This window comes from Patella vulgata, chromosome 1, assembly GCF_932274485.2.
Source record: "Patella vulgata chromosome 1, xgPatVulg1.2, whole genome shotgun sequence".
Classification (NCBI taxonomy): domain Eukaryota; kingdom Metazoa; phylum Mollusca; class Gastropoda; family Patellidae; genus Patella; species Patella vulgata.
In genome coordinates, this window is record NC_065879.2 from 57,628,928 (window position 1) to 57,645,217 (window position 16,290).

The following is a 16,290-nucleotide window of genomic DNA, read 5'->3' on the forward strand; positions in this document are numbered from 1 at the left end:
CATTTCACTTTTTTTTACAATCAAAATGCCATATATCACATTTTCTGACAATTTGGAGATCATATCATCAAATTTAGGCCTTTCATCAACTGTCAGGTTGTTTTCATATAGGAGGCAGACCACCATTAATTTCCCCATTGACTTCAATGTTAATTCTGGCCTCTTTGCCCACCTCCAACTTTTCCCCAAATTTTCGTTGGGCTGAATGCTTTCCACTACAGACAGAGGAACAAATGGTCATGTCTTTGCACTAAAATTTGTATGAGGTTGACCACCAAAATTTTGAGATACACAAACTTGAAGAAGCATACTAAAACCATGTAACTAGTTGCCATACATATCGCCGTAGCCAACCTGATAACCCTGTTATCCTTCCACCTCAAAATCATGAATATTTACCAAAACCTGGCAGAAAATGTTAATTCAAACCCTCTTCGTCCATTCTAGACCAAAAAATCAACAAAAATGGGCATGCAAAAGGGGAGAAAAGAGAGAGAGAGAATTGCTATAAATAGACGAACTACAATTCGTGGGTACCAAGATGGTGAAATATAATGGTGGTCTGCCTCCAACAGTGTGCTTACTGATAAATGGGAGATAACTACTGTTAGATCAGACCACATTAACTATATGTTACAGAATCTTTCGATTTTATTGTTGGAGCATTGTTTTCTTCTTTATAAAACTGTATTTATTAAAATTACATTGACAGTTTATCATTAGTAAAAAGGCACAGCCAACTTCCCTGTCTCGTGCAGCATGCATTCAGTCCATGTATTATAATGCCCATGAAGTTATCATGTCTGTTATTGTCCGTTGTTGACAGGGAAAATTCTATTATTGCATCGCGTCAAATAAGATTTGAGGCAAAATGATAGGGAAAGTATTTTGGGGCTCTGTGCATGGAATACCTAACCACGTTTTAGGCCATCAGTACGAAACTGACTTAGTCAAATTCTGAACATACTGCCGATCCCACTTACGCGAAGGAAAAAAGCCCGAATTAGACCAAATGGACCGAACATTTGGATCCAAGTTGAGCAAAGATCCGACATAGGAAATCCGAGTTACACACAGAAAATAAGAAAAACGTGCAGTATCAAAGCGTCCAAACGATTTTATCCGAGTTGAGCAAAGATCCGACTTATACGAATCCGACTTATGCGAGGTTTACTGTATACACCAAGTTTCATCACTCTCACTTAATTAGAACTAAAGTTATCGTGTCCCAAAGCATCAACCAATCAAATTGCTTATCTCTGCTTACCCTAAGCAGAAAATGGTCATCTTCGAACGCCATCAAGGCATTGACCTAATAAACACCTACACCAAGTTTGAACATTCTAGCTCAATTAGAAAAAGTGTAACGGACAGACAGACAGACAGACCCATTTTAATAGTCCCCTCCTTATAAGGAATAACTATGCCAAGTTCCAAGATGATCCATTTAGAATTCCAGCCTGTAGAAAAAAAACACAAAAATTGTGCATGGCTCTGTCCCTTGGGGATGGACATGGACCAATATATATAGGTACAACCAGGGATCTTAATCGCCCCTTTTTTGTCGGCCACTATGGTATCATAAATCAATCTACTTTTGGCCAAATTACAACGGGTTAATTATTACTGGTTAATTAAGTAGTCAATCAACTTGCTTGTCGACTACAATAACAGTGGTTCATAATCCGAGCAATTAGCACAAGTAAAAAAAACAAGCTTGCTGATTATTCAGAACAGGTTTAGTAAGGAAATAAGCCACGTGGCAATCGAAGGAAGACGATCTTGGCATGGATTGTGCATCTATTGCGCACCTACAACACTCCGTATGAATTCCAGGTGTACCGGTAGGTATTAAAATAATAATTGGATCATAATTTAATGGTTTTAGTGACCAGTTGAATATAATCCTCGGATAGAACACCGAATACACTGAGAAACAGTCGTTAATAATATATTATGATCTCCAATGCTGGATCCCCAATGACACGTAACATTGGTTGGAATTAGGTAAATAAACCAGCATTGCTAGTTTTAGTTTTAAATAGCGTTTACCATTATGAATTTTTATTTCATACACATGCTGACAGAGGCTTAATTTCTAAAATATAATCGTTATTATTATTGAAAGCTATATGGCATAATTGTATGGAATTTAATTTTAAAGCCATTTCAATTATGGTTGTCACATGATCACTGTACCATGTGTCTATCATGAACGAATGAATAAAAATATTTGCAAGTCACATGATGGGAAAAAAAAAAAAACCCTACAAATATTATGAAGAAATTATTTTTGTTGAAGTCTGGTTATATTAATGGGAAAGGAAGCTTAAAATTTTAAAACCCAGTTCCTACCAGGACCTCATTTGACCCAATTCTGGCTGGTTCATTTCAAAATGGGTACAATCCCATGCTGGATCATTCTGAATTGGATTCAAATCTGTTAATAATTGCAACATGTATATCATTTACAAACAAAGAGTTAGAGAGAGAAATGGGGTTTAACGTCCACTCGACACAAACTAGGTCATTTCGGACTAACATATGTTTTTTAAAATTTTATTTACATAATTCGCTTGCGCGTAGGGGTCTTTAGCAGTGGGAGGAAACCGGAGGAACCGGAGAAAACCCATGAGGTTGGAAAGGCGACCCTACTCCTTGTCACGTACAACCAGGGATTCGACATTTACAAACAAAGTATCAAAGTATGAACAAAAAGTGGGTGTGGCACCGCCATAAGGGCACCAATATCAGTAGTTGCCGTCCTCAGGGTATAAGAAATAAGTATACCAAGTTCCAAGATAATCCATTCAGAATTGTGGCCTTTGGGTGCTAAAGGCAAAATTGGGCATTGCTCTGTCCCTGGGGGTCTGGGCATCGACCAAAACCAATAGTTGCTGCCCTTAGGCTATAAGGAATACATATGCCAAGTACCAAGCTGATCCATTCTGAATTGCGGCCTGTAAAAGATAAACACAAAAATTGGGCATGGGTCTGCCCCTTTGGGTCGGGCAATCACTAAAAACAATAGGGGTCATACATAAGGAAGAGGTAGGCAAAGTTTCAAAAGGATCTGTTAAGAATTGCGGCCTGTAGGCGAAACACAAGACACAAAAATTGGGCGTGGCTCTGTCCCAGGGGGTCGGGCAAGCACCAAAATTAATAGGGATGTTCCTAAGGATAAAAGAAATAAGTATGCAAAGTTTCAAGATGATATGTTAAGTAATGGGCGTGGCTCTGCCACTGGTTGTCAGGCATGCACCAAAAAAAATAGGCATCATCCTTAGGGTATAAGGAATAAATATGAACATTTTTCAAGACGATTGATTAAAGATGGGTTCCCAGAAAAGTATTTATCGGGTGGTTATTTCCAATAAAAGTACGGCAATTTTGGTATATATGGAAAGTACAGATATCCAATCTTACTAGAAAAATACTGGATTCCCCGAAAAACACTCATGGAGCGTATACAGGACAAAAATGTAAGGGTTCCCTTAATCAACAGCCCGACGATTAGGAACTTCTGCACGCGTGATGTCAAAGGTCACAAGCGAACATTGAGCGCTTGATGTACAAGTTGATAAACTTCATGAAGAGTTAGACGTACAATACTTTCTGAGATAAAAATGACGGAAAAAGATGCGGGTAGTGTATAATCCGAGAATTTAATTAGGATTCGATATTTGTAATAAATAGTAAGCGATTAAAGACAACATCGTCTTATGTATGCAATGAATTCTCCTCTGACTCCCAAGACATGACGTAAACATGCCCTGGTTTGATCGAATTTTAATAGCAGGGCATTCCTTTGCAATTACAATGTTTGAGAAGGATTTGAAGCAAAATTATGACAAATTAATTAGTTTGAATATGTTTTTGGTCCATATATACCATTAAATCACCCAGTTTGTATGCGGGAACCCATCTTTAAGAATTGTCACCTGTAGGCAACAAACAGACACACAAAAAGAAAATGGGCGTGATTCTGCCCATGGGGGTTGGACATGATGTAACATTACAGATAACAGAAGATCAGCTTAATTGATAACACCTTCATTAAAGATACATTATGTAAGATTTAGATAAAGAACTAGCCATTCTTGCTATAATAGTTCGAAAGTAGATGATGTAAAATGAATAATTTGAAAATTTCATTCAAATTACTCAATTGCAAGCGAAGATATTAGCCTTTGAAGGTTTGACAGACGTGTGCAATTATTTCAACCATCATACTGGTTGATCGAAGCTTAGTCTCGGTCCTCCATATTTGATTAAATCTAAGTATTGACGAACCATTCTAATCTATTTAATATCGGAGAAATCTGAGAGTTGATTAAGGCCTGGATCAGTTAATCAATGTCTAATTAATACTTTAGAAAACATTTCAGGCCTAAAGAAAGACCTGCAATAGGCAGATTTAGCTCTTGCACAATGCATGTTTAAGAACATGAAATAGACAGATTTGTTATTAAGTCTTGATATGTATTTCTTCTTTTTTATAATTTCACTATCTAAGTTATTGACTATAGAAAAAGTATTTTCCTCTGCACCAGTACCATTAATATCTTCAGTTACCAAATTTAATGAAGAGAAACAAAATTTAGAGTTATCTAAGTTGATCCTTGCTGCAACTTTTCGTCTACGTCTCAAATTATCTCGCTTACTGTGCAGATCTTCAATAAACTTCTGAATTTCACTTGGGTGTACATTGTTGGGTATGTTGGCTAACTTTTTTATCCAACCTGTCCAAAGTTGTAAGTTGTATGACTTTTTTATCCTTTCCTTCTCACAAACCTCTCTATACAGGTCTAAAACCACACCATTAGTTAGATCAGGAACTGCAGGAAACTCACAACTTTCTAAATTTATTAAAGTAATGCCAACAGCATCAGCAAAACTTCCTATGTAATCTTTGGGTTTTTCCTTTTTAATTTCACCATCTGTGTAAAGAAAAGGAAAAATATTGATTAACTTAGTTAAATAATTATATTTTTTAGTAGAATTTATTATCTAACTAGTAAGATAATTTTCTGTTAAATGAAGGCTAGGCCTAGTTCGTGAGAAAAAATTTTAAAATTTATTTTATAAGGTAGGCCTAAGCCCAAGTGGCCTAAGGTCGAGTACATAATAAACTAGATTTGCAAGTTTTTGATAATATAATTTTTTAAAATTCCTTCTTCCATGATCAATGTTTTACTTAAGTTACAATATTGGTTACAGTTACAAATATTTGCAGAAAATGAAAGCGAATAATATGTAAACAAACAATATGTTCAATAACAACATACGTAACAACAACGCATTTGACGTTATCGAATCGATGTTATTTCTTTTGCCGTAAACATATCTTCAACTCGTTCGTTCTACAACCATCAACAATTTTATAAACCTTTACCAATTTCTACTTATAGATAATTTAATTGTCGTTTTAATGATGTATTTCATGATGGGTATAAATTGTGTTTTGTATCTAAAACTCGGAAGAATAGCGGGCTGCTCAGTAAAACTATTGACAGCGCGTCACATGACAAAACACGCTTGACATGGCCGCATAGAACTAGTACCGTTTTGACGCTCATCGGTCTATTTAGATTGTGTTTTATACGGACTAATAGGGTTTTTTTAAAATTAATTCAGTGTATATTATAAAATTATAAAATACATACCTCTTCAAAAAAAACAGCGGCTGCCAGGCAGGATACGCCCACATTTTCGAGAAATGGATAGAGAACAAGCTAACAAGAAAGTGATTTTTCCTACTATCAAGGGCCATAATTCAGGAAATTACAATTCAATATGCGCGAATATCGAAAGGAACTGAGATCTTTGTGTTATAAACTTACATTTCAAATTTCAACAAAATCGGATAAAAATTGTGACCTCTATAGGGTCCACAACCTTGATATACCATATTTTTACGCTATTTGAGAACTAATGGCGGCCATTTTGTCTGTCAATTTTGAGCCGATTTTCACAAAATTCGAACTCAGCCATCCTTAGGGTGATATAATAATACAGTTTTTTAAATTGGATAAAAATTATGACTTCTATAGGGGCCATAATTCAGGAAGTTACGGTCGGATGTGCGCGAATATCGAAAGGAACCGGGATCTTTGGGTTATAAACTTACATTTCAAGTTTCAAAAAAATCGGATAAAAAATGTGACGTCTATATGGTCCACGACCTTGATATATCATATTTTTACGCTATTTGAGAACGAACGGCGGCCATTTTGTCTGTCAATTTTGGGCCGATTTACACGAAATTCAAACTCAGCCGTCCTTATGGTGTAAAAATAAAATGTTGTTTTAAATCGGATAAAAATTATGACCTCTATAGGGTCCACAGGCTAAAAACGCGATTTTTCGTACAATCAGGGGCCATAATTCAGGAAGTTACGGTCCGATATGCGCAATTATCGAAAAGAACCAAGATCCTTGGGTTATAAACTTACATTTCAAGTTTCAACAAAATCGGATAAAAACTGTAGAATCCACAACCTTGATATATACCATATTTTTACGCTACTTGAGTACGAGGGGCGGGCATTTTGTCTGTCAGTTTTGGGCCGTTTTTCACGAATTTCGAACTCAGTCGTCCTTAGGGTGTAACGGCGATATCATAATACGTTTTTTTAAATCGGATAACAATTATGACCTCTATAGGGTTCCCAATCTAAAAACGCGATTTTTCGTACAATCAGGGGCCATAATTCAGGAAGTTACGTTCCGATATGCACGAATATCGAAAGGAACCGAGATCTTTGGGTTATAAACTTACATTTCAAGTTTCGTCAAAATAGGATTAAAATTGTGACCTCTATAGGGTCCACAACCTTGATATACCATATTTTTACGCTATTTAAGAACGAAGGGTGGCCATTTTGTCTGTCAGCTTCGGGCCGATTTGCACGAAATTCGAACTCAACCGTCCTTAGGGTTTAACGGTGATATAATAAAACGTTTTTTTAAATCGGATAAATATTATGACCTCTATAGGGTCCACAAGTTAAAAACGCGATTTTTCATACAATCAGGGGCGACGACAATATACGTCCACATGAAAATGTGGGCGTATAAAAACTAAGTGATGCATTTTCCATGGCGCTCAGTATATATTATAACTTTGGTGAGATTAACTTTTTCAGTGTCTGGGCCAATCAGCAAACGAGTTGTGTAGACAGCGTAGCAACAAGCGGAGTTAGTTTACATTTATAGGGGTTTTAAAACTTGATTGCAGTGCCGGACTGGTGGGCCTTTGGCCCACCTGTCAGGTCATTGACCAAGGCCTACACAAGTACCCGCCGAAGGCGTGTCACGAGCGCGGTCCTAGGGGGGTCGGTCTTTGGGGCATTCCCCCCAGGAAAATTTTGAAAATTGACACCCGCAAACCCATTTTCCAAGCATTTCAAGCCAAAGCAGAAGAAGGCAAATGTTTGATTTCCTGATACAATAAGATAACAGAATGACCTAAGAGCACTATCATTAGATGAATTTGAGAATTCAAGTACACTTCTTTTTTTGTGTTGTTTGTCATATTTTTCCTATCTTTTCTTTCTCCCGTCCTGTCTTCTTTCCTCCCCTTCCTTCTTTTCTTTCCTCCCCCTCTCCTTTCTTTCTCTTTTCCTTTTTCTTTCTTTTTTCTTTTTTTTATAGGCTTAGGCCCACTTTTTAAATGAGCTTAGGCCCACCTGTCACGGACAGGTGGACAGGTGGGCCCAGTCCGGCACTGCTTGATTGTATCCATTCAAAATGAATTCATCTGCAATATTTTGATCATATTTGTAAACTACAGATTCTCTGCTTTACAATGATGCCAATTATTATACAAGAGGAATGATCTGTCACCCCGTTGTGAGCGAAGAAAACCAGCGGCTGCCAGGCAGGATACGCCCACATTTTCGAGAGATGGATAGAGAACAAGCTAACAAGAAAGTGATTTTTCCTACAATCAAGGGCCATAATTCAGGAAATTACAATTCGATATGCGCAAATATCGAAAGGAACTGAATGAACGGCAGCCATTTTGTCTGTCAATACGTTTTTTTCAATCGGATAAAAATCATGACCTCTATAGGATCCACAAGCTAAAAATGCAATTATTCGTACAATCAGGGGCCATAATTCAGGAAGTTTCAGTCCGATATGTGCGAATATCGACAGGAACCAAGATCTTTGGGTTATAAACTTACATTTCAAGTTTCAACAAAATCGGATAAAAATTGTGACCTCTATAGGGTCCACAACCTTGATATACCATTTTCTTACGCTATTTGAGAACGAACGGCGGCTATTTTGTCTATCAATTTTGGGATGATTTTCACGAAATTCGGATTCAGTCGTCCCTAGGGTGTAACGGTGATATAATAATATGTTTTTTTAAATCGGGTAAAAATTATGACTTCTATAGGGTCCACAAGCTAAAAACATGATTTTTCGTACAATCAGGGGCCATAATTCAGGAAGTTACGGTCCGATATGCACGAATATCGAAAGGAACCGAGATCTTTGGGTTATAAACTTACATTTCAAGTTTCAAAAAAATCGGATAAAAATTGTGACCTCTATAGGGTCCACAAGCTAAAAACGTGATTTTTCGTACAAACAGGGGCCATAATCCATGAAGTTTCGATCCGATACATGCCAATATCGAAAGTAGCCGAGATCTTTTGGGGATAAACCTATATTTCAAGTTTCGTCGAAATCAGATAAGAATTGTGACCTGTAGAGAGTCCACAAACAATTGTGGACGTCCGGACGGACAGGGGCGACGGCATAATACGTCCACATGAAAATGTGGGCGGATAAAAACTTAATTTCGCTGAGAATTTAAAGAAATGGGACAGATTTAAGAATACGGTACTATTACAAAACGTCCAAATAAAGGTATTCTAAAATCTTTTATTGCTATTTTGATCATTTGTGTCGATATTTAGAGACTCATTTTTGTGAAAATCTCAATTTCGATCTAAATCAATATTTTCAGTTATTTTGTCTCTAGTTCAAAATTAGATAACATGGCCTCAAGTTAATTGGAAAAAAATCTATAGCGGGACATCTGTAATAATTTTTGTTATTGCCACCGCCTGACGATACCCATGGAGTGGTAAAAGATAGGTTGCTAGGCAATGAAACATATGCCCACAGCAGCTTAGTGGTCCGAGCAGTCAACAAGAGTTGTCGCATATTTTTTCTATTATCGGTAATGAAACATTTATAATACACTAAAATCTGATTAAAAGTAACAACTCATTAACCTTTTCAATGCTAGACGTAAATCCACTGCCTGTGCTAGACCCTTTATTGAGGAAAAAAGTGGGTTTGGAACTAAATGCCAAACAGTACTTATGGAATCTTTCATCAAAATTCTTTTTGTGTATTGGGATGGGCATGAAGTTGAGCTAAGAGGAAAAAATAGAATTTTGGAAATTTGCATACCGGTAATGATTTAGTCACGTGACGTCATGGTGGCCATTTTGGATTTCTCATTTCTCACTAAAGCTAACACGAAAACAAATTTTTCCCCATGAAATACTTATGGGATTTTATTTTTTTCACTGGATTTTGATAAAGATATATAAAATGAATAAAAATATCTATAGCAGCCATGAACAATGTCACCACGAACATGTGAACCACGTCTCCCGCTGCCATGACCACGTGCGGATTGCAATACCTTGTTTCTACTTTCACTTTCATCCCCAAGTCCCATATCATTATCACTATAGTCAGTCAATAGATCTACACGTTGGGACTCAGGAATTGCATATGTCTTTTACGATCCAGCAGGCCAGCATTATTATCAACATCAGAATTATCGTCAGAATCTACTGAAGACATACTACATAGGGCTATCATGTTCACATTGGGCTTGTTCATCATGCAAGAGAGACATAGCCATAGGCGGAAGGTTGTGCAACAAATCGCACACTTCATACTACCAATCACTGTCCTGACCACTATTATTATCAACTAACTGGAAACGAATTATGTGTATCAGTACCCGCCTCGAAATTGTCCACACTGTCTTGATCATCGAAGATGTCATTCACGACTTCGTCGAGATTGCATCGTCTACGTTGTCACTATGCACTCCAACATTTTACAGTTTGCCACTTTGAAACACAAGGAAATATGTTCTAGTGTATAGAAAATACAATAGATGTCACTTGCAGCCACGTTGCTGATTTTAGCGAGTGCCATACTCGTAATGAAAGGGTTAAGTAATTATCAGAAAATCATTAGAATTTGTTTGGCTTTTAGTTCTGCCCCATGCTAACGTTTAGTATACAAAACATTTAATATCATGAATTTAGCTGTTCAAGTTATCAAAATTCATTGAAAATCAATAGACTTGTTCGTCTTGAGACCTTAAACTCAGTTTATCAATCTAAAGTCAATTGGATGATAGAGCATCCACAAAATTTTTCAAAGTGATCAAGGGCCATAACTCTGGTAGTAATTATCGGAAATCATTGAAAATCACAGAGCTTCTTCGTCTCACGACCTTAAACACTGTGTATAAATTTAAAGTCAATCGGATATTAACTTTGGCCTCTAAGAGCATCCACAAGCAATTGTGGACGCCGGACCGACGGACGGAGGCGACGACAATATATGACCACATTTCAATGTGGGCGTATAAAAAGGATTTAGTCAGTACTATGGCTTAGTTTAATGGTAACGGGTATAGTTTCTCCGAGAGGCGTTTATAAGTACATGTAGACAGTAATTATCGGATATCATTGAAAATCAATAGGCTTCTTCGTCTCATGACCTTAAACACTGTGTATAAATTTAAAGTCAATCGGATATTAACTTTAGCCTTTAGAGCGTCCACAAAGATTTTGCAAAGAGATCAAGGGCCATAACTCTGGCAGTAATTATGGGAAACCGTTGAAAGTCAATAGGCTTATTGTCTCATGACCTTAAACAATGTGTATAAATCTAAAGTCAATCGGATATTTACTTTAGTCTCTAGAGCATCCACAAGATATTTCAAAGTGATCAAGGGCCATAACTGCCCATAACTCTGGCAGTAATTATCGGATATCGTTCAAAATCAATAGGCTTTGTCGTCTCATGACCTTAAACACTGTGTATAAATTTAAAGTCAATCGGATATTAACTTTAGCCTGTAGAGCGTCCACAAGATTTTTCAAAGTGATCAAGGGCCATAACTCTGGCAATAATTATCGGAGATCGCTGTAGACGCCTGTAGGGTGAGAGTGTCCATAAGCAATTGTGGATGGACGGACGCGACGACAATTTACAACCACATATCAATATGGGCGTATATAAACAGTTACTTATAGCTGATGGTCATCTTATATACATGTAATAATACAGTGGTTTGCGAGTTTTGATTTAAAGAGAGGGAGAGAGAAATGAAGTTTAACGTCCACTCGACACAAACCAGGTCATGTCGGGACTAACATATGGTTCAATTTTATTTCAATAATTTGCTTGCGCGTATGGGTCTTTAGCAGTGTGAGGAAACCAGAGTACCACATCAGTTGGCTCAATGACAAGACCTTATGATACAATGTGCACGAGCTAACAATTTGGCCATCCAACCCCGTTATGATTTAATGATAGATAATGATTAAAATATACACAAAATACTTGTTTTTCTTATTTTAACTTCGTCGTCTTGGAAACCAACTGCAAAGCCCAACAAATTGATTAATCGGAGTACCAATCGAAAATCAATTTATCTGTTGTAAAGGGAGATAACTGCATAAATATTTTAATTTTCAGCACATTTTCAAATATTCGTTGCAGTAATTTTACTGATGTGCTGTTGTTTGTCAATATTAGGTTTTTATTTGATAATATTGTGTAGTATTTGATAAGTATTTGGTAGTATTGGGTTATTATTTGCTTGTTTTGGGTGATATTGGGAGGTAAACGGAACAGCCAGACATTGGTAACCACATTTGAAGTACATTTCATGTGATATATCTTACTATTTTTGAAAGAAATCAAGTAATATGCTCATTTTCCACCATAATGTTGTAGTATTGGGTAAGGCTGTGCAAAAATATCGATATAATCGATAATCGGTAGAAGTTATTTAGCGATACGATAATCGATATTGAAATTCAAATATCGATTATCGGTATATTTACCTTCTGACGGCAAGTTACGGTCACTTTCACATGACTGAACTTGCCGTAGTCTGGCATGCAGACGAATGAACGAATACACAACATCAACACAACAACTATTACAAATGGGCACATTTTAAATATATATTATTGTAAAAAAAACTAAACTTTAAGATTAAATACATTATTTTAATATTTTCGTTGTTTTTGTTGTTATTACTAGTTGAAACTAAAATAGGTCACGCACTTTGTGAACAATGACGATCGCACGTGATATAGTAAAATTAGAATTATCTCCCTTCTTTGCTCTTGATTGATTTGTAGAGAAATTGTCTGCTTTCACGATAAAACTAATTGTATTATTAATGATCAACTCAGCTTTTATTACTAAATCATGTCAGATACAGCCCATACAAAACACGTTTTTGACTTCCCGGGAAAATATCTATATCTCTCGTAATTTCTTGGAAGAATTCTACTTTGGTTTTCGTCAAAATTAACCAATCATAAAAATTCTACTTTGAAAGCCGGTAATTATTTTTTTATTGTCCAATCAATAAACGCCTTCTATTATATTTTATTCTATTATTAGTAACACTGTGTGATCGCCAGTAACTTGCAAAGAGAAACCATGTATTGTCTTTGTATTTATCGGAGATACTGGAATAAAAAAAAGGTTCAAATGAATCAAGAACAAAACTTAGAATAATACTCAAGTTAATCCTACATTTAGCAACTAATTATATTACATTAATTGATTTTTTTACGTACATCGGCACAATATTAGACTAGGATAATAACACTACTGTAACTCGATCAACACAAATAACAGGTCGGTAAAGTTCGGTTTTTCCGGAAGAATGATAATCGATTATTATCGATAATCGCTGACAAATTCTTGCCGATAATCGATATTGAAATTTCATATCGATTCCCAGCCTTAGTATTGGGTAGTATGTGGTGGTATTGGGCAGTATTGGGTAAATCGTCCCGCCGCATAAACCAGGATGTTACAGTCCGATATGCGGGAATATCGAAAGGAACCAAGATCTTTGGAATATAAACATACATTTTAAGTTTCATCAAAATCGGATAAAAACTGTGACCTCTAGACGGTCCACAATCATGGTATTACATACTTTTACACTAATTGCATACGAGGAGCGGCCATTTTGTCAGGCAATTTTGGTCAGATTTTCCCAAAATTTGAAAACTCAACCATCATTAGGGTGTCACAGTGATATCTTAGAACGGTTTTTAAAATCGGATAAAAATTTTGACCTGTAGAGGGTCAACAAGCAAAAATCACAATTTTTCGTACAATCAGGGGCCATAATGCAGGAAGTTACAGTCCAATATGCGCGAATATCGAAAGGAACCAAAATCTTTGGGATAAAAACATAAAATTTAAGTTTTATCAAAATCAGATAAAAATTGTTACCTCTAGAAGGTCCACAACCTTGATATACCATACTTTTACACTACTTGCGTATGAGGAGCGGCCATTTTACCCAGCAGTTCCCGTCCGATTTTCACAAAATTCGAACTCAACCATCATTATGGTACAACAGTGATATATTTGAACGTTTTTTTTTAAATCAGATAAAAATTGTGACCTCTAGAGGGACCACAAGCCAAAAACACTGTTTTTACTTACAATCAGGGGCCATAATCCAGGAAGTTCTGATCCAATATGTGCGATTATCGAAAGGAACCATGATCTTTAGGTAATAAACATATTTTCCAAGTTTCATCAAAATCGGATGAAAATTGCGACTTCTAGAGGGTCAGTACAGTGTAACAGTTATGTATTTGAACGATTTTTAAAATGTGATAAAAATTTTGACCTGTAGAGTGTCCACAAAAGAAAAATTTGAATGTTCAGGGCCCATAATCCATGAAGTTACGATCCGATACATGCCAATATTGAAGTTTACTGAGATCTTTCGGAGACAAACCTTTTTTTTTTAAGTTTCGTCAAAATCAGATAAAAATTGTGACCTGTAGAGTGTCCACAAACAAAATATGAACAAATGTTGGACAGGGAGCGATGACAATACGTCCACATGAAAATGTGGCTGTATAAAAATTGTGACCTGTAGAGGGTCCACAAGCTATAAATGTGATTTTCGTACAATCGGGGGCTATGAGCAATGAAATTACGACCCGATACATGCCAATATAGAAAGGAACCAAAACCTATTGGATTTCAACCAATATTGCTAGTTTCGTCAAAATCAGATAAACAAAATGTGAACTGATGTCCGGACGGACGATGACAATATACGTACACATGAAAATTAGACAGCTAACTGAAAATTTTTCAATTTAGCCTTATTTATATGTTTTTGCACCCTAAATCCCACTAGATGCTCATCTAACTCCTGTCCACCAATCAATCCGAAGGTTGCTGTTGCATTCATTCACAAGATAGCACAAATTTCACTTCTTGAAAAACAGACCGGAACCAAAAAATGTAATCTATATATGATTAAAAACAAACCTGGTGTATATAGGCTTTGTGGCAGACGACAAATCGTGATTACTTCCCCTGACTTAGGCAGTAATAATTCCATTGTGTTATATTTCTTTAAAGCATCTTCTGTGTATGGATTGGCTAGAATCATTACCCCTCGTTCGTAAGGCATTCCTTTTCTCGGCATCAAGTTTAAATCCATTTCTTGCTGTCTATTTCGTAACATATGATAATAACGAATCATATCCAATTTTTTGCGTATTTCTTCGTTGTCATTTAAACATTTATTTTTGACAATTTTGTCACAGAAATAGTAAGAACTGATATTTGCAAATCGAACACAATTGATAATATCTACAAGGAATTTTGATCTTGATCCTGTGTCATGATTTAACCACTCCATACAAGCCTCAAACACAACTTCCTCTCGATCCACGCATATATCACTGTCTTTGATTATTTCAACTAATTTATCAGCAGGAAGAAGTAAAAATTCTTGTTGATGACATAACGTTGAGAACTGATTGTTTATCATTTCTTTACCTTTTGAAGCAAGAATTTCACACTGATGGGCCTTGGCAAAAAAATAAATACCAATACAGTTGCTAACAGTGACATGATTCATCATAAACTGAGCACAACCATCGCGTAATGAGATTAACTGAAAGAGATTGGAGGCAGACAGTAAGTTTTGAACAGTCTCCTCTGTCAACATGACTTGACCTGTATAAATATAGTCTAATACTAAAGACAGGGTTTGAGCATCCATATCATTAAGAGTTACCTTCTCCTGATGACGTTCGGCCATGTTGTTAGAAAACATGGCCATGAAATAAGGACTTGATCCAGCCAAAACATTTTTATGACATGGATACTCACTGCTACCGACGACCAAAATAACGTCAACAAATTCTTTATTTTGATAAAGTTTTGAGAAGCCTGTCAGTAGATTAGCTGCACGCTCTGTATCGATAAAACGATCCTCATCTACACATGAACAAATATCGCTGGTTGGAGTCAATGTTGTGGAAATTATACTGGATGTATTGGATTCCATCTTGCAAAATTGTAATTAAAAATCTTATAGCAAGTTACAATACAGGCCAATCATCAATGATTTGTGTCACCAAACTCAAGCAATTCTTTGATAGCAGTTGGTTGTTTTAAGTGTTTGTGGTTCTAATCATCAATTGTACCATGAGGGTGCCTTCGTTGTAATGATATTTTTACCACATCAGTGTCCATTCTAGGATTTCTGAAAGAGTTAATAGGGATGGGCAAATTTTAAATTCATTGTTTGAGATGATCGATATAAATGAAAACAGTAAAAATCTGAGAGGTCATTCTGTATCCATTTAATTATAGTAATTCTATCCGGATCGTCTATCCAGAAACGCACCAGAAAAGATAGGTTGCCAGGCAACAAAACATAAGTCCACAGCAGCTAAATCGTCTGAGCGGTCGTCAAGGGTTGTCGCATAATTATGCCTTTGTAGGTAATTGGGGGCCTTTACAAGACAGTGCCATACAGATCAGATTATAAATTTTGTCGTTTGAGGGTTTACAAGGTTCTACAAACTGAAACAAGGTTCTCAACTCTGGAAGTAACCTACAGAAATTGTTGAAATTTGACAGGCTTTTTCGTTTCACTAATTTAAATCATGCATATAAATTTCACAAAGATCGGGTGATAACCTTTTGCGT

The 16,290-nt window shown here is 36.3% G+C and overlaps 1 protein-coding gene across 4 annotated transcripts in view; it reads right to left on the reverse strand.

Moving 5' to 3' along the window:
* LOC126808778 (kelch-like protein 40a) overlaps window positions 1–16,290 on the reverse strand; it is a 60,913-nt gene that overhangs the window by 20,290 nt on the left and 24,333 nt on the right. For 2 of the 4 annotated variants that reach the window (XM_050533750.1, XM_050533753.2), the window contains exon 2: window positions 14,614–15,841. In XM_050533750.1, coding sequence (XP_050389707.1) covers window positions 14,614–15,643 — 1,030 coding nt within the window. In that variant the 5' untranslated portion in view covers window positions 15,644–15,841. Of the gene's footprint in view, window positions 1–2,334; window positions 4,941–12,011; window positions 12,771–14,613; window positions 15,842–16,290 lie in introns of those variants that run through there. The other 2 variants (XM_050533751.2, XM_050533752.2) reach the window with 2 other exon arrangements.